The sequence below is a fragment of the Euleptes europaea genome, chromosome 19, assembly GCF_029931775.1.
Source record: "Euleptes europaea isolate rEulEur1 chromosome 19, rEulEur1.hap1, whole genome shotgun sequence".
Lineage (NCBI taxonomy): Eukaryota > Metazoa > Chordata > Lepidosauria > Squamata > Sphaerodactylidae > Euleptes > Euleptes europaea.
Window position 1 is genome coordinate 24,280,125 of NC_079330.1, and position 19,216 is coordinate 24,299,340.

At 44.0% G+C, this 19,216-nt stretch overlaps 1 protein-coding gene across 1 annotated transcript in view; it reads left to right on the forward strand.

Annotated features, from left to right (window-relative positions):
* Positions 1-1,257: 1,257 nt before the first annotated feature.
* The window catches only part of RPA1 (replication protein A1), a 65,250-nt gene continuing 47,291 nt past the window's right edge, over positions 1,258-19,216 (forward strand). The window contains exons 1-5 of the mRNA XM_056865000.1: positions 1,258-1,290; positions 3,315-3,362; positions 3,784-3,862; positions 6,714-6,822; positions 13,801-13,889. Coding sequence (XP_056720978.1) covers positions 1,258-1,290; positions 3,315-3,362; positions 3,784-3,862; positions 6,714-6,822; positions 13,801-13,889 — 358 coding nt within the window. The remainder of the gene's footprint in view (positions 1,291-3,314; positions 3,363-3,783; positions 3,863-6,713; positions 6,823-13,800; positions 13,890-19,216) is intronic.

Genomic DNA, 19,216 nt, shown 5'->3' on the forward strand with positions numbered 1-19,216 from the left:
TTTAAAAAGAATGTTTGGAATTTTTTTTTTAAAGAATATAAATGTTATTTAGCATTGTAAAAGGGTAAACAATTAACAGGTATAGGTTTCATTTTTGCATTAAATGATAGACCTGCCACAGAGGCTGCATTCACATGGCGCTGATTCTCCATGTTGTTTTTACTGCATCTGGAGAAGACTCTGGATGAGGAAGCCTTTCTCCAGTGCAGCACCATTCTTGGGGCTGTAGGTGAGGAGCAGTTGAGACTGGCTGCCGGCTCAGCCTCCACCACTGCAAAAAAGCAGCTTTTGTGTACTTTGTTGCCAACTGTGGTTTCAGAAACTCCTAGAGATTTGGGAGTGGGTTGTGTGTGTGTGTTAAGTGCCGTAAAGTCGCTTCCGACTCATGGCGACCCTATGAAAGTCCTCCGAAATGTCCTATCTCTGTCAGCCTTGCTCAGATCCTGCAAATTGAAGGCTGTGGCTTCCTTTATTGAGTCCATCTCTTGTTGGGCGTGGGTTACAACGCTGCAAAGTCCACTCTCCAATCAATTGTAATTCCTGGAGATCTCCAAGTCCCATCCGGAGTTTGGCAACCCTGTATTTGAGAAGGCATCCCTACGGGGTGGGGGCGCACACACTCCCCATCCCTCCGCCATTTATGGTATCTTTTTTTTAAAAAATATTTTTTTTATTTTCTTGATTTAAAATATCAACATATAAAACATTATCCAATGTTAAAAAATAATAATACTGAAGAGTCAAATAATATTACTAAATTAACCACAAATTGACTTCCCCCTCTCCCGCTCCCATCTAAAAATAAATTGTATAAACTTTTGCTAACGGAACTAATCCCAATACTATTTTAATTGTGGTATCGACACCCACCCACACACACACCGACACCTTTGAGGGGGGGTAGCGGAAGCACGACCAAAAGCCGCCCGCCAGAAAGAGCGGGCCGCAAACCCCCCCCCCCGCGCAGAAGCGGCCGTTAAGTATTAAGGCCGGTAGCGCCCCTGAGCATACGCAGAGAGCTTCTCTGCTGCCCCTCCCCCTCCGCACCTCCTCTTCCCGCCGGGTCTGGGAACGGCCTTGCGTCTGCCTCGAGCGTCGGAGCTGCGCATGCGCCCAGGCCTCCCCTTAACCCACCGATTTCCCCCTCCCTCCAGCCGCGGTGCGTGTGACGTAGACGACGACGGCGTCGCGTAGGGCGGAGCCTCCTAGCCCGTTTGGCGCGCGGGAAAGGCCGGACGAGGCGCCGCAGTCGCCGGCATGGCGGTCCGCCTGAGCGAGGGGGCGATTGCGGTGAGCTCGATGGGAGGAGGAGGAGGAGGAGGAGGAGGAGGAGGAGGAGGAGGAGGGGGGGGCGGTGGCCGGGCCTGCCGGTGTCCAGCACCGGTTCCGTGAAGGGGGGGGGAGGGAAACAGCCGCGCGGAGAAGGGCTGCGGTGCGGGCCCTCGCCTAGCCTCCCTCACGCGTCCCCCCTCAGGAGTGCGGGGATGGGGTCCGCCCCGCAAGGCTTCTCCGCCTTGAAAAAGTTCTCTGTGAGGAGAAAACGCGCGCGGTGCGGGGAAGGCCTCGGCCTCCCTCCCGGCTGGCTCTTTGGGTATATTTAGCATAACGGGGAGGTCCAAAATGAGCGCCTCCAGCCAGCCCCGAGCGGGGGTCGTGCCCCCTATCGCCTAGGGTTGCCAACTTCCAGGCACCAGCTGGAGATCTCTCCCGCTATTACAACTGATCTCCAGCTGATGGAAATGAGTTCGCCTTTTTGGTCTTAATAACTTTGCAACTACGAATTTATTAATAAGTATATGTAGATACTTTTTTGTATTATCTTTTGTTATATTTTTGTATCATTTTTATTGGGGTTTTTATGTTATAAAAATTAATAAAAATTAAAAAAAAAAGAAATGAGTTTGCCTGGAGAAAATGGCCGCTTTGGCAATTGGACTCTATGGCATTGAAGTCCCTCCCCTCCTCAAACCCCGCCTGCTTAGACTCCACCCCCAAAACCTCCCGCCGGTGGCAAAGAGGAACCTGGCAACCCTACTCGCCCTCTTCGCGCCTTATTCTGTTGCATCGGGCCCAAAATGGAGGGCAGGGGTCGATTTTTTGCTGCCTTATTGCTCATAATAAGCTTTTGGTTTGCATGATGCACAATGGCTACCCACGGGGAGGGGCTATAGCTCAGCTTGTAGAGCATCTGCTTGGCATTCAGAAGGTCCCAGGTTCAATCCCAGGCCTCTCCAGTTAAAGGGACTAGGCGAGTAGGTTATGTGAAAGACCCCTGCCTGAGACCCTGGGGAGCCGCTGCCAGTCTGAGTAGACAGTACTGTGACGGACCAAGGGTCTGATTCAGTATAAGGCAGCTTCATGGGAAGGGGCCGTGGCTCAGTGGTAGAGCCTCTGCTTGGCATGCAGAAGGTCCCAGGTTCAATCCCCGGCACCTCCATTTAAAGGGACTAGGCAAGTAGGTGATGTGAAAGACCCCTGCCTGAGTCCCTGGAGAGCCACTGCCGGTCTGAGCAGCCAATACTGACTTTTGACGAACCTTGATGGTCTGATTCAGTATAAGGCAGCTTCATGGGGGTGACACCGCTCCCTAAAGGTTCCCGCTACCATGGGGAGGGAGAGAAAGCTCCGGGGTGCTGTACCTGCCTGTTGCAAAGAGCCTAGGCAGCAGTAAGCTCATGTTTCTAAGAGCTGTACATCTATGCCTTTAATAGCAAGTTATTTGTAGTTTGCCTTTCTTGCTGAAGCTCAAGGTGGATTACAGCATTTTGTAACATGCAGTAGGAACAGTAAAAGATGTATAGTAAACACTGAATTCTGACAAAACAGAGGTAATGCTGGTTGGCAAGGCTGGTATTCTAGAGGGACTGAATCCACTTGTCCTAGATGGAGTAATGTTGGCTTTTTCAGAGCAGGTTAAGAGCTTGGTGGGGTGCCTGAAAAGCAGGTTGGCACAGTGGCTAGGAGTACCTTCTATCAGCTGCGTCTGATTTACCAACTCTCGTTGCCTAGACTCAGCTGATCTGGCTACGCTAATCCATGGTTCTGTAGCCTCATGGTTGGATTACTACAACATGCTCTATGTGGGGCTGCTCTTGAAGACAACCTGGCAACTACAATTGGTTCAGAATGTGGCAGCCTGACTATTGTCAGGGGCTAGCTTCTGGGAGTGTATATGTCACAAGGCTCCTGCTTGTTTTTAAAATGAAAACTGGGATTCTGCATAACATTCTAATCTCAAAACCTTCATGCTGCAATGTGGGATCCTCTGCTCAAAGCGATCAACTTTCTCTCTTTCTCCCCCTCTCCTTTTACAGTCCATAATGCAAGGAGAGAATGTTGGGACACCTGTCTTGCAGCTTATTGTGAGTATTGCCTGTTGCTCTTTTTGTATCATTCATTGCTGGGTAGATAGTGAGGGGCAAGCCTTAAGGGATACACTTACAACCTTGTCAGGTGGTGAACTGGCAGGAATTTTGGCAGTGAGCAGTGGAGGCTTTAAGAAACCATGTTTGTCTTACTTTTGCCTTCTCTTCTGATGTAATGTAACTGCTATCAAGTTATAGTTTCTTAACTTTTCTTTTTTCCTGTATTTTTTCTTTGTAATCTGTTTTTATATATACCTGTAAAATTTTTAGAAGAAGGCATGCGTATCACTAGGCATTTGTGTCTAAATGTGCATTGCTGCTTTTCTTTCTGTGTTGATGATAAGTAAGCTCTCCTTATTGTATGCATTCCTAACGTGTTCTTTGGAATTACAGTCGAGAACTTCTGTTTTCTCCCCAGACCATCCGTGCTATCGCCACTGGGAATAGCCTGCCACGTTACCGAATGCTGATGAGCGATGGAGTGAACATGCTTTCTTGTAAGCATTAATGCATGGAGACAGATTACAGGCATGCTTCCACAAGCAGTTTTTTGGGCATCAGCATTGATTGCTGAAGATGGGGAAATGGTGTAGCTAAGTGTTGGATATGGTTGATACCGTTGACCATAGTGTCTTTCTGGAGTGTCTTGCATGCTTGGGGCTAAGGAGTACTGTTCTGCAGTGATTCTGTTCCTTCCTGGAAGGTTTCAGAAGGTAGCACTAGGGAGCTAACGTTCTTCATGGTATTTATTTAGTATATTTATTAATTGTGTTACAACTTTTTAAAAAGTTTTTAGAATAATTGAAAAAGTTGAATGATCTGTTATTGCTAACAATGCTCCTGGTATTTGGGAGAAAGTGGGTTGATAAATGACAGCTTCTGCTGGGCTGGCTGTTGCACAGTCAGGGAGATCCTCACCTTCAGGCTTCCAAACAAGTTGCCTACAGTGGCAGCCTCAGATGGAATAAACTTGTCTTGTAGAGTTCCTCAAAGCTCCACTCTGTTTTCCGTGCTATTTAACATCTGTATAAAGAAGCGGGGAGGTGTCAGGAGGCGCGGACTGCAGTGCCATCAGTATGTTGAAGACACGCCACCTCTGGTTCTTGTATTCTCAGCTAGTGTCAGAAGACTGTAAAGAACTGAACAAGAGTGTAAAAATGAGTGCAGTTCAGGCCGGACGGAGATGATGTTGGTAGGCAGTTTGGAGAACCTGTTCGTAGGCTTATGTTCTTCCTGAAAGTAGTGTGAGGCTTCTGCTGGATCCGTCATTGCTTTTGGAACCCTAGGTAGAAACTGTGATCAGGTATGCTTTTTACCAGCATAGAGAAATCATTTGCTAGCTGCACCCTCTACTAGAACAGAAAGACTTGCTACCACCATTCATGACGTGGTAATTGAAGTGCTCTTTCTACATGGGACTGCCCCAGAAGACTGTCTGCTTATATTGGTCCCAAAACTCTACTGCCTGTTAACCCCAGCTCCAGGAATCTCAAAAATGTGTGGGGTTGCAATAATAGTGGCAGCTTCCAGCAGCAAGACTACTTGACAGATGAAAAGTGATGTGATCTTTCCATAGTTACTACTTATGCTTCAAATGAAAGCCAGTTTTTTTTTATTTTGTTTTCAGAGCATTTTCTCACAGCTAATGATTTTTGAGGAGGGAACATAATCTTAGAGGGTAACTTCAGTGCAGTCCTGGACAGTGTCACAAAGGAATCATCGTGGAGCAACACTTCCCCACCCCAGTCAAGTAGCACAAAGTGTTCCATCAAGCTAATGCCCACCATACTGGTCTTTTAGATTCCTGAAAGGTTACGTATCCTGATTCAAGATGCCGCATCCTCTTCTTCTGGGTACAGAGGTCTTAATCCTATAAACATGACACTTCTGCCCCGAGAAAGCAGGTGCTGGTTTTTGCTAAATGTCCGAGACCTGAGATATTCCCCCAAAGCTCTGCTGCTTTGACCAAACTTTGCTTTTTAAACAGCTATGAGTAGCAGCCCTGAAGGAAATCATTGCTTGATTATGTATGGGAAGCTATGTCACCAGCAGACCCAGAGTTTTGTTTACAAAATGGAATTTATGTGTTTCTTGTTTCTCTTCAATTCTTATGCAGAGTCCCTATAATCCCATGATTCTGTCCTCATGCAATATCAATACATTTGCTGCTTCTAAGTGTTTTCCCGCCATCTCATAAGAAGTACTTATGAGCAGTGGTTTGGAGCGGTGGAGTCTGATCTGGAGAACCTGGTTTGATTCCCCACTCCTCCACATGAGCAGCGGAGGCTAATCTGGTGTACTGGATTTGTATCCCCACTCTTACACACGAAGCCAGCTAGGTGACCTTGGGCAAGTCGTGCTGTCTCAGCCTCACCTACCTCACAGGGTGTCTGTTGTGGGGAGGCGAAGGGAAGGTGATTGTAAGCCAGTTTGATTCTGCCTTAAGTGGTAGAGAAAGTCAGCATATAAAAACCAACTCTTCTTATCCTACTGGCTGCTGTTGCCCAGTTTCTTTCCCCAATTCTGCCAGATACATGACTCATTTATTCTCATTTAATGTAGTCTTCTGGCTTTCTGGTATTCTGGACCCAGCGAATTTCAGAGTATTTACGTGATATGGCTCAGTATAGCTTTGAGGGAGGTGAGAGGGACCAGTGACATTAATTTATTGAGCTATATAGCATCTGAGCCCTGCTGTGAGATTGAGAAGGGACACCTGAAGATGTCCTCCTGAGGAGTAACAATTCCACTTGCACAGTAGACTGAGAAGCCAGTCCAGTGGGTAGAACTTGGAGTTGTGGAGGGCAGAGTTAAAGTCTGGGCACTGCACCCAATTGGCCTTGTGGGGGTGGGGGTAAGTCAGTGTCTCCTTCTCTATAATGGCAATATGTTAACCGCTGTGAGGACAAAATACCCCAAAGTTCCTAAAGCCTCTTTCTTCCTTTTTAAACCTAACCCCTAACCCTAAATCCCTTTCCACATGAAATTGTTTTCTTTAATTTCCCATGGGATTTCACATCAATGCATCTGTATTGTAGGAACTTATTAAGAATAATTTAAGGTCTTTGTTCACCTACAGACTCAAGGTGGTTAATAATGTTGCAACAGTGCTAACTTTAGTTTCAGATCTGTCCTTTTGGAAATGAAGTATTGGTTTGTGTTCCAACAAAATCCATTACCTTTGTGGTGGTGGGTGATTTGAGCGTTAATTAACTGGAGCAGTTAATTTTTCGATCTCTGTGTGATTGCCCGTGGCCTTTTTCTGAAAACGCTCCAGAATGGGCTGCCCTGTTGACCTCGCCATGGCTGTTCTGAGATGTTTTTTCCTCCTTCTGTTTTGTGTTGTAGCTTTCATGCTGGCAACGCAGCTGAACTCTCTCGTTGATCAGGGGCGTTTGATTGCACATGCCATCTGCAAGATTAACAGGTTTATCGTTAACGTCTTGAAGGATGGAAGGTAACTGATTGCTTTGCAATGTGTTCATGCTGTTTTTTAGCATCTGTCCTATGTGATAAAGCTAAACCTTTGATTTAACCCATTTACCCATATCCCTAAACATGTCCCTTTTGGGCTGGAAATGTTGTTTTTCTCCAACTGTGGACTTAGGTTGAATCTCTTTCCCCATGGACTACAACAGTCTAACACAGGGGTGGGGAATGTCAGGCCCGGGGGCCGTTTAAGGCCCGCGAAATCATTTGGTCTGGCCCTTTGTGGGTCCTGGCAGATCTCTAGCTCCGAAGGATCTAAGACTGGTGATCCGCCCCCTCCCGCAGACAAGAATAGCCTCTTTTCAAGGCAGATGTGAGTTTGTTTTGCCGAGAAAAGGAACCCTATTCCCCCTTGCAGGAGAGTCGTCAGCTATGGAGCTGCTAGGACCGCCCAAGAAACTGTGTTAACCCTTTCCCACCTGGGCCGTGGTGAAACGTACTACAGCTACTCTGTACTACAAGAGGGCTGGGGACAGAAGGTGGGCAAGTGCACCACTGGTTGGATGCCTGCCTGCTTGCCCGTGGGGGGGGGTGTCATCTGGGGCAGATAATTTTGTATGGCCCGCGAATGATGTTATAAATATCCAAATGGCCCTTGGTGGGGAAAAAGGTGCCCCACTACTGGTCTAACAGATAGTTTCAGAGGGTGGCTGTGTTAGTCTGCAGTAGAAGAGTTCTATTTGAGTCCAGTAGCACCTTAGAGACCAACAAGATTTTTGGGGTATGAGTCAAAGCTTCCTTCATCAGATGTGTGCAAAAGTTTGGCAGATAAGTGTGCAAAAGTGATGCCTGCATTTTTTGATCGTTTTTCCACCTGTGTGTCTATGTTAGTCATTAGTAGCACGTTGACTGTCTGAAAGAATCATAGAGTTGGAAGGGGCCATACGGGTCATCTAGTCCAATCCCCCTGCTCAATTCAGGATCATCCTAGAGCATCCCTGGCAAGTGTTCGTCCAGCCGCTGCTTGACGACTGCCAGAAAGGGGTGTGTGTGTTCACAACCTCTCCTCTGCACCATTGGATTCTGTCCACATTTTTTAAACGTGAGGCCTCCAGAACTGCACACAATATTCCAGGTGCGGCCTGTCCAATGCATTGTACAACGAGACTATGACATCTTGCGATTTGGATGGTGGGGTTTCTCCCAATTTATAACAGCTTTGATGCCTGAGCACAATTCTTACTTGACATCCGGTAAGTCTGTGCTGTGACTAAAGGCAGGCTGTTGGGCTTAACAAGCCAACATCTCAATAAAATTGTTCAGGATATGTGGGGAGACATAGAATTGGTTATCTTCCTGTGTAGGGTTTGGGGAGGACAAGAAATGGATTTTACTTCACACAGAGGGCTTAACTGATCTTGGGGTTTGAAGTGGTACAAGAACTATGTCTGGATTATTTGTTTATAGCATGTGACTTAGCTTGTTTCATCTGCTCCTGTATATTCTACAGGCATTTTAGTGACTCATCAAGGGTGGATTCATTTAAATCACCAAGGGGAGAAAATCCAATTTAACTAATTGATTTAAATACAAATAATTTTGCTTTTTAGATATTTGCTAGATAAAAATGCATGCTGATTGGTTGCTATAAATATAAAACGTGCTTATTTGTAGAGCCTTTGTACAACCTCAGAGGATATGCTACAATGTTCTTAAAATATTTGTACTGTTTTAGAAAAGAAATAACGTATTCCCTATGTTTAAATAAGAATGCTCATGGCCTTAAATAGGTTTTCTTTTACAGCCTGCAGCCATGACAGGTTTCTGGAGTCAGGTGCTGGTTGGAGTCAACATTAAGGGCTCTTTGGTTTTCCAGCATTCTTTTCTGTTCTAGTGTGCGCCTTTTTCTTCAGCATGTAACTGCCTGCTTCAGTCCCCTATAAAAGATCAATAATTTCAACCCGAGGCAAGAGCTGGCAGTAGTTTCTGGTCAGAAGGGTGTTTTCCATCAGAGGAGGAGGGTTATGCCTCCTTGCTCTGCAGGCAGGGCTTGTGTAATTTATTTCCAATAATTTCCAAATCTGTTTGGAGGCAAGCCCCCAGTCCATTTCTTCCTTGCTCTCCAGCGAAGACCCACTTCCAGAGCTCAATCCCCAAGCAATTAGAAATGTTCCACCTCAGTGGACTCAGTTTGTGTAGGTGGTTATGCTGGTGGGTCCCTAGGTCAGGGCATGAGTTGCCCAGGGATGCCATGGCTGCAGCTGTGGCGCTACCTCCTGTTTCATACCCCAGGCTGGCTTCACTGGTAGAGGCCTGTTTCCTTCATCTGAGACAGCTGCACGTTGTCAGAGCTCTGGTGGTGTCCAGAGCTGGCAGTATTGTGTTGAATTCCAAGGCTCTCTGTTGTCCTGGGGGGAATTAGGCATCATGTCTGCTAGATCTTCATCAGTTGCCATTGCAGCCTCTGTAGACCACACTAATGCTGCGGCAACTTCAGGGCCCACAGTTAGTACCCGTTCTCAGGTGAGCCTTGCTCACCATGAGCAGGGTGGTGGTGGAGCGTTAAGGGGTCAGGAGGACCCTGATTCCAAAGCCCTTTTCCCTACATATCTCCCCCAGGTATTCTGTACAGAGCATCCCTTTGCCCTTGTTTATGAACCTGGCTCGGGCAAATAATGACAAAGGATGTTGCAGAGGACCTGACTTGAAAGTAGTGGGAAAGAATACTTGCAAAAGGGAAAAGGCTGGAAGCATCTTCTTCCTTCACTTCTTTCACAGATTAAAGAGACAGCTTCCCAGACCCCTGAGCTCCAATAATTGGGGGGAGGGGCAGAAAGCATGCCCAAACACCCTTAAGAAAGAGTTGGGAAGAATTTAGGCATCAAAAGAACACAAACATTTACTTCAAGCATACAGCTCACTTCAAAGCTGATTTATGGCTTCCCCTTGGTGGGATTTTCAAGGCAAGAGATGTTCAGAGGTAGTTTGTCATTGCCTGCCTCCATGTCATGCCCCTGGTATTCTTTGGAAGTCTTCCATCCAAAGACTTGCCAGGGTTGAGGCTGAGAGTGTGTAACTGGCCCAAGGTCACCCAGCAAGTTTCCATGGTAGAATGGGGTTTCCCAGATCCTAGTCTGACACCTTAACCACTATACCATGCTGGCTCTCCTTCAAAGCCTTAGAAGACTTTTTTGCCTTCTGTTTTGGGAAAGAAGGTTTCAGAGTTGAATCAACACTTGTCTCTTCCTAGCGTATGAAATTCAGAATCCCCCAGCTTCCACTCATTCTACCAGCTGCTACTTCAGCTGGCTGTTCCTCAGATGCTCCCCTATAGGAAATGTTTAGTGTTGTTACTTGGGAATTGACCTCATCTTTTGTGAAACATTGCAAGATGGATTCCTGTGTGTTGAAGTTACCCCAATAGCCCCACAATAACTCCCACTCAAGATGGCACAGCTTTTCAACATCCATCTCAAGGGTACCCTCCCCCACTGATAGCCAGTGATACATTGGACTTACCATGAGGGATTCTTCTTAGCAGTGGATTGGGGAATTAGCTCTTTCCCACCTAACTTGTGAGTTTGTCTGGAACTGTAGGATTTAAGACATGTAAAATAATCTTCAATTCCTATCCACATTATGCTTCTTACTGTTCTGTGACCCCTCTTGACAGTGGAGTTAACTTCTGTTAACGCTTCTGTTTAAATTCTGCTAGATTAATATCCTTGGTTAATATGTTTGTATTCAGTGTTGCTACTCTGAAAGCTTTGGAAGCTGTGAACTGGGGGTCTGCCTCCAACTGGATCTGGAAGTCTTCGCAAATAATTTGTATAAGCCTTATTTGTGGAGTGGCATAGCCCTTTCGCTGATACCCTCCAGTCCACTAATGAGGAGAGTCCAGTGTTTCATTCTCTGTGGGCTAGAAAGTAGTCATAAACATTTATAATTAGAATACTGAGCCAGTTGCAGAGATCACATGGTTACTTGGCGTAAAGCAGAAGGTCACCCAGATGGTTCAGTGGTTGACACCTGGATTCTCAGTTGCATTTCCCTTACCCCCTGTATCAAACCATAACAAAGGCATGAATTGTTGTGTTATATGATCACTGACAACAAAGTTGTTTTCTAAGTAGTGCATTGTTTACAAAGATAAGCAGGCTTTCATAAGGGGATCGTTTCAGTTTTAAGAGATTAAATTATGCATTAAAGTACTGATTTTGTTGTATACCAGCTTATTTTTTAAAAACTTAAAACCAAAACGTAAAAAAATTAGTTGACTTAACATCTGATTCCCCCCCCCAGAATGCATCTATTTGTGCCCACCGTAGATAAGCAATCTCATTTCTTCTCTTTTCTGCTTGAAGCGCAGCATAATCTGTAGTCAAAAATCTTAAAATCAGCCTTTAGCTACAGTGAGCACTGACGGTGACAGTTTACACTGAAATAATTGACATTGTAGAAACCAAGGCAACAATGATGTACCAGGAGATATATATTTCATCCATTTGTCCCATATTCTCAAAGAAGTTCCAGTTGCTAAATCATTATAAACTAATGAGCTTTGTTGTGATTTTGTTTGCCATAGGATAGCTTCTGATAAAGTGGGCAGACAATGCTGCTCCATTTGAGTCCAGAAGGGGCTAGAACTAGTTTTTCCCCATTTTATTATTTGAGACAGTTGTGATGCAGTGTAATAGAACTGTAAGTCTGACATTGCTGTGCGTCTGTCCCCTGCTTCTGATGTCTTCCTATGTCATGTTTTAGCTTGCACTTGGGTTTTCAAATTATTCCGAGTAAAGTTGTCAGTAACACTTCCTTTGTTAATTTTACAAAAACTGGTTAGTAACCATTAGTGGGAGAGTCTGGCAGCTTGCATCAGAATGAACAAAGAGGTGTAGCTAGATATTTCAGAGCAGTGCTTGTGAGAATTCATACTGAAAAAATCCCGAAACACAATGGGACCCTTGGTGGTTCTCTCACCATGCCTACTTGATTTGCCAAAATTTTCTCTCGAAAGATATTATACTGGTGAGACCGTTTTATCCTGTTTACCCTTTTCCATAGCATAATTCAGAATGTACAAACACCGATTAATCCACAGAATCTATACCATCATGAACTACTAGAACTTGATAAACTCCAGCAGTTAAACAAGGGATGTTAAATTGTCATGGTTAAAGTAGTTGCACATGCAAGAAATTATGAGAGAGGATGATTTGTTGCAACTGCAGATTATCAGATAGTTAATGGAATTCAAAAAGATGCTGTAAAATGCTGAGGGGATGGGTAAAATGGATTATTTCACAAAAGTGCTTCAAAGAATCATAAGGAACAAAGACCCCATACATGGAAAAACTGGGGGAAATTGTTAAACTTGGAGATAGCAGGGGAGGCTTGGCAGACAATTTGCCCAAATGTTTCTAGTAGTTCTTTTAAATTTCTCAGTTTTTGGTATTAACTCCAAGAAAGAGGTGTTTGTGTGTGTAATTAAGGTCAGACATTATATTGGCAAAGATGTTCCTCAGTAGGTACATATTTTCATGTCTGGTGGACTGGTGTCAAAATTCAAAAATTTTAGAGTGGTTCATGTTAACATTAAAAATTATTAGCTGTGAGCTATGTTTTGATCCAGTGACTTTGCTGTTTGGATACATACATGATGGTGTGACCTATGCTTATAGAAAGGTAATAAAAAATTTAATAGCAGTTGCTCTTCAACATCGAACAGCAGTGGAAGAAACAAGTATCCAGTCTGAGTGTGATTGAGTTCAGTAAGTTTGGGATCTTAAAGTTATTAACTGACTGTCACAAGAAATCAGGACACAGTAAGGGAGACAAAAAGAGGATTTCTTTATGAGGGACTGATGGCTTGTAATTGGTTTTTTTTTTTTTTTTGGCAGAAAATTGAGGGGAAAAAATAAGACTATATGTTATAACTGATGTTATAACAGTTTTGCTAGTTTGCTAGTGATGAGAACAAGCAATGAAATGGGGAGGAGTAGGGTTGCCAGCTGCATCCATCCTCCCACCAGGAGGAATTGGGTGAAAAACTAAAAGTGACTTCATTATGTCAGGGAGACACTCTATGATTCACCCAAAGCCTGTATGGTTAAACATAGACTTTTGGATGAATCCTAGAGTGTCATCCTTACATAATGATGTTACTTTCAGTTTTACGATAGAAGCCACATGGTGCAACTTGTGAAGTGCAAGTGAAATGGGGGTAATCCTCTGTAGCAGGAGACCTGGTGCCCCTAGGTGGGAGGGGACAAAGAGACTATGTCGTCTCTCCCTTTTAAGGAGAATAAACTGGCTTACAATCACCTTCCCTTCCCCACAACAGACACCTTGTGAGGTAGGTGAAGCGGAGAGAGTTTGAAGAGAACTATGACTAGCCCAAGGCCACCCAGCTGGCTTCATGTGTAGGAGTGGGGAAACCAACTTGGTTCACCAGATTAGAATCTGCTGGTCATGTGGAGAAACGGAGAATCAAACCTGGTTCTCCAGATTAGAATCTACCTCTCATAACTGCTGTACCAGGCTGGCTGTCCACGCTTTTAACCACTGCACCACGCTGGAGGGAGGGGAATGATAGTCAACAGTAGTTATGGGTTTCTTCATTCTTCTGTTGTTTCTATTGTTAAAAAGGAATAAGTTTTTTAAAAGATGCAAGCTACATCCTGAAGTGAAAACAGCGTGTTCTCTATAAAATGCCAAAATACTGGCTGTCTTGATGGTGCTGCTTCATGTGAAACTGGCGCATGTTGTGCAGTCTGCAGGCATCACTGAAGTGCCGTATTGGCTCTATCTTTTCCACTTCTGCTTGTTTGTATTTGAACAGCTTATGCTCCTAACAGCTTATGGAGCTTTTGTTCCCGTCTGTCTTCCCAAAGGCGATTGACTGAATAGAACCCAAGTGCCTGCATATTGTTTGCATTTCCAGTTCATGGGCTTTAAAAAGCAACTAGGTGTCAATAATCCAAACTTTTTTTTCTTGTTCTCGCAGGAAAGTGATTATCTTGATGGATTTAGATGTTGTGAAAGCTGCTGATGCGGTGGGCGGTAAAATCGGCAATCCAGTCCAGTACGCTGAAGGTAAGAAACTTGCCTCAGGTGGTTTGTGGCGCTTATTCCAGAGACTTAGCTGCTAACGCTGGCTTTTCAGTAATGAGTCCGAATTTTTATGCAAAATAAGGATTTTCTGCTTTTTTCAACCCCCCCCCCCCCCGTGCTATGGGATGAAATCTCAAATTCATACTCCTTCCATCTTGATAGGCAGTTTTCACCATTAGGGTATTCCTTTGGAATGGAGGAAGGCAAAATCTGATTGAAGTCCTCTGTGCCCAGTATATCCTAGTTATTAATTATTTCTAATACGGTATGAGGCAGGCTTGGTAGTTTCAATGTTGTAATTAATGCTTCTCAATTTGGGGGAAGATTGAAATATATGCAGTATTTACTTTCCTACCCAATCTAGTTGTCTTTGAATTAGCATATAGAATTGTTCCACAGAGAGGCGTTCAAAATATTGTCGAAGGCTTTCACGGTCAGAGTTCATTGGTTCTTGTAGGTTATCCGGGCTGTGTGACCGGAACCAATGTGGAACCAATGTTCCACTGAACTTATTTATGGAATTTCAAAAACATATATCTTCATTTTCTGCAAGACAAATTGCATATGTATCCAGTACCTGAGAAACAGTTGCAAATTGCTGTGCTCTATGCTACCATACCACATGTATCTTTAATTTTTGCCATCTGAGAGGTAGGAAGCATAAAAATTGAAGGTATGAGTTACACTCTTGTTTATTACAGAATTTATTATTTGGACAGAGACTCTCTCATAGAATCACAATAGGCAGGACTGCCAGCATGTTTGGATATTAAGCTAGGCTTCATAACCTTGAAAACACACAACTTCTTACTAATGTACTAAATGCATTATAACATATTCTTTGTTACATTCAAACAAAAAAAATCTTAAATATTGTATATTTACAGTATAAGAGGTGTTTTTTTGCCAGTGCTCTCCCAAATTTCCCAGTTTTTCCATAGGAAAAATTGAGAACGTCTGCTGTACATTTGGAATGAATACAATCCTTTGAAAGAAAAGCCATTTCTCACGTAAAAAGAGAAAATGTTCCAAAGGAGTCTCTTTTCAGTTTTCCTTAAAAATTTCCAATTTTCCATTTCCCACCCCCACCCACCCCAAGCCTCACATCTCCAGCAGGAAGTGGGAGTACATGCTTTACAGTGCAAACCTACGGAGAGTTACTCCAGTCTAAGCCCATTCATTTCAGTGGGCTTAGACTGGAGTAACTCTCTTTAGGATTGCACTGGTAATATCTTAAAGGTGCCCTTGGACTTCTGTTTTGGTTTCCCAGTCATAGAATCAGTGTTCTTTTCCTGGGATTTATGATAGCACACAGACAAGGATTCATGAGAAGTTACTTCAGCTGTTATCAGAGTTGGTTTATGCTAGCTGAACAAATTTCTTAAGGATGGTAACTGTGCATTAAGACATTAATAGGAATGCCTGATTGGAGTTGATTCATAAAATTATAAGCAGATTTAATGAGCCATTACTAATTCAGGCGGACTTATACTAGATAATGAAACAAGAATACATCCATCCTGCATACCATGGATGCTTTTTCATTAGATTCTACAACAGGCCCATTCTTTGTGTATGGCGCCAGGAGATGAACCTGGGAAGGTCCAAATATCTAGGGCTTCATATCAGAAGTGGAGCAGGTGAGGTCGACTGAAATTATTAAGTGGCTGTGAGGAAAGGCTGAAGAGTGACATTTTCAATTTTGAAAAAAGACAACTAAGGGGGGACAAGATAGAGGTTTATAAAATTATGCATGGGGCAGAAAGAGTAGATAGGGAGAACTTTCCCTCTCCCAAAGTACTGGAACTTGGGGGCACCCAATGAAGTTGATGGGCAGTAGACTCAAGGCTGACAAAGGGAAAATACTTTACTCAACAAGAAATTAAAACGTGGAATTCAATACCAGAGGATGCAGCGATGGCCGCAAGCATCGATGAATTTAAAAAGAGCTTAGACAAATTCATTGTCCATTAATGGCTTGCTAGCCAGGGTGGAAACAAAAAAAGAAGGCGGAAACCTCTGAACGGCAGAAACAAGGGGTACAAAGTACCAGAGGTCTAAAAAATTATTGTAGGAGCATCAAATACACACACACATACACGCACACATAAAATTACAAAATATAATGAAAAATATGAAGAGTTATTGTGTTATGGCATGGTATAGTGGTTAAGAGCAGTGGTTTGGAGCAGTGGGCTCTAATCTGGAGAACCAGCTTTGATTGCCCACTCCACATGAGTGGCGGACGCTAATCTAGTGAACCAGGTTGGCTTCCCCAGTCTTATACATGGAGCCAGCTGGATGACCTTGGGCTAGTCACAGCTCTCTTACAGCTCTCTGCCCCACCTGTCTCATAGGGTATCTGTTGTGGGGAGGGGAAGGTGATTGTAAGCCGGTTTAATTCTTCCTTAAGTGGTAGAGAAAGTTGGCATATAAAAACCAACTCTTCTTTTAATTACAAATGTACAAGGTTATATCATCATATATCCAAAGTCTAAAGGGAGCCAGGAGGCAACATCAGTGGAAGGCCTCTGCCCTGTTATTAGCCATCCAGAGTAACTGGTGGGCCCCTGTGAGACAGGGGACTGGTCTAGGTGGACCACTGATCTGATCCAGCAGGGTTCTTCGTATGTTCTTAAGCAGACCTCTTAAGGAATAACTATTTGCAATTAATGACAAATGTCAAGACAGAGACAGGTGGTAGGTAAAGACCTTGTTTGCCCTGTTGCCACACCGGTGTCAGGAAGCTGGAAGGAACAAATAACAAGTGAATTTTTATTTAGTTTCTCAGAACAGCTGGGAAGTTTACTTTGGATGTTGGGTGACTTAATGCTTGCGACTCTGTTTTCACTGGGCACAGTTCAGAGGAAATGTCACTGTTGCAACATGTTTGTACAGAGGCCAAGAGCAACTAATAGCCAGGATTGTGAACTTTTACCTTGGAAGGGTTAGCTTAGAGGGTTAGCTTTATTGCTTCTGTCTTCAGGAGTCACAGATCCACTACGTCCTTGCCTAGGGCTCCTAATGCCTTCTGTCCTGATCCCAGCATGTGCTTTTTACTTTGCTTTCTTCTTAGAATAACTACTACATGTGATCCCCACCAGCCCATTTTACTAGCCTTTCTCAACAGAAGCCAGAATCTGAAAGCTTTGGATTTCTTAATCCAGCCTGTCTGGTTGGTAAATGCTGACTGACCTGAAAACCTCAGTGTAACAGTTTTCCCCCTTTTAGTCCCTCCCCGCTTCCAGTTTCGTAGAGTTCCATGGGCTCCAATAGGCTGTTACTTAAGCCACCTTCCAACCAGACATAAGGAGATTCAAAACTGATAAAAGGAAGTATTTCTTCACACAGCACATAGTTAAATTGTGGAACTCCCTGCCCCAGGATGTGGTGACGGCTGCCAACTTGGAAGGCTTTAAGAGGGGAGTGGACATGTTCATGGAGGAGAGGAGTATTCATGGCTACTAGTAAAAATGGATACTAGTCATGATGCATACCTATTCTCTCCAGGATCAGAGGAGCATGCCAAATATATTAGGTGCAGAGGAACACAGGCAGGACAATGCTGCTGCAGTCGTCTTGCTTGTGGGCTTCCTAGAGGCACCTGGTTGGCCACTGTGTAAACAGACTGCTGGACTTGATGGGCCTTGGTCTGATCCAGCATGGCCTTTCTTATGTTCTTATGAGATTAGTTGTGGTCAGAAAGGGACAGGATATTTTTATGTCTGGCACAGATAGATGTCCCTTTGTCTTTCTTTGCTTAATGAAACAGTCCTATTCTTGTTTATATGTTGGGTGTGTATGATAGTGTGTGTGCATACACACTTTATACACATCAATCCTTTCCAATTACTTTCAACTCGGAACGTCTTAGAGGCATACTGTGATAGATGGGTCTTATGTGGGCAGGCAAAAAAGCTTAGGTTTAAATTCCATATAATTATGTAAGCCAGGAGGAAAGGATCTGCGGTTCTTGAACCATATTGAGAAACCTCATGCTACTAAATGGTTTGGAATCTTGGTGGAAAACTCAAAGAGCAGATGTAGAAAGGCCCTTTGAGGGGGGACGGTGTCTTGAAAACATAGATTGGCATCCAAAATACTACAGACTTCCATTAGATCATCCTTTCTGTTTGGCAGAGCTGCAAGTGAGGGACTGGTAGAGAAAGCTCTGAGGAGCACATGTGTCCTGGTAGCAGTACTTGCCAGTTGCTCCCTTATGCCAATCTTTACTTCTCTGGAAGCAGTTAAGAGAGGAGCTGGCCCCTTTGAAATATGTACTTTTAAAAAAGAACTGCTTATTTTCAAGGAGCTATTCGCTCCTTTGTTTAACAGGAAAATATCCTTTGAACAGGGGCACAGGATGCACAAAGGCATGGAAATTGGATTTGGGGGAAGTATTAGGAGAAGGTGCCTAGAAAATTGCAGCAATGTTCTCCATATTCAAAATCTGTTAACGTTTTTAAAAAGCAGATGGCATCTATCACTGAACAAGCTCAGATAGTTTTCACTTCCCAGTTTGGGTCTGTGCTGGAGATACCGTTGATTGTGGTTTGAGGGGACACTTTCTTTCATCTTTGTTTATGCACCAAGGTTTAGAGGTTCTGGGATAAAGTTCTCCAGCATACCAGAGGAGATTACAAGATTCCAGAAGACCCTAAAACAATCCCTTTGAACTTTCAGAAAAAAAATATTTTAAGTCCGATGTAACAAACGGGAATTGATTTTTGCACTTAAGAGCTGCAAGAACAGGGGTTGCAGCAGAATGGGAAAAAATAACACTTTCTATCAATACTAACATGGATCACTGTTGGAAGAAGGGGGAAAGTACCCAGACTGCTTTATTGAAAAATGACAGCCATTTTTATTATGTTTGGACCAGCATTCAGGTTAATAGGTGCATGGGCAGCCCAATCCTGGGGGGGTGGGGAAGGTTAGGTGGTGGCGAGAGGAGGCACAGCTGCACCACCTCCAAAGCAGAATCCTGTCTCCCTACTGAAGCCAGAAAGCTGCCTTTGCTTGCAAGCCCCATGGAACTGCTCCATAGCGATCTATGGGCCTACACCACCTAAAAAGGTGGCGTAACTCTCAGTGGCGTGAAAGCTGGGTGTGAAAGCTGGACAATGAAGAACGCTGATAGGAAGAAAGTAGATTCCTTTGAAATGTGGTGTTGGAGGAGAGTGTTACGGATACCGTGGACTGCCCGAAAAACAAAAACAAATCAGTGGGTTATAGATCAAATCAAGCCTGAACTGACCCTAGAAGCACACACAACACAAGCCTTTATTGGCATATAAAAGAAAGAACAT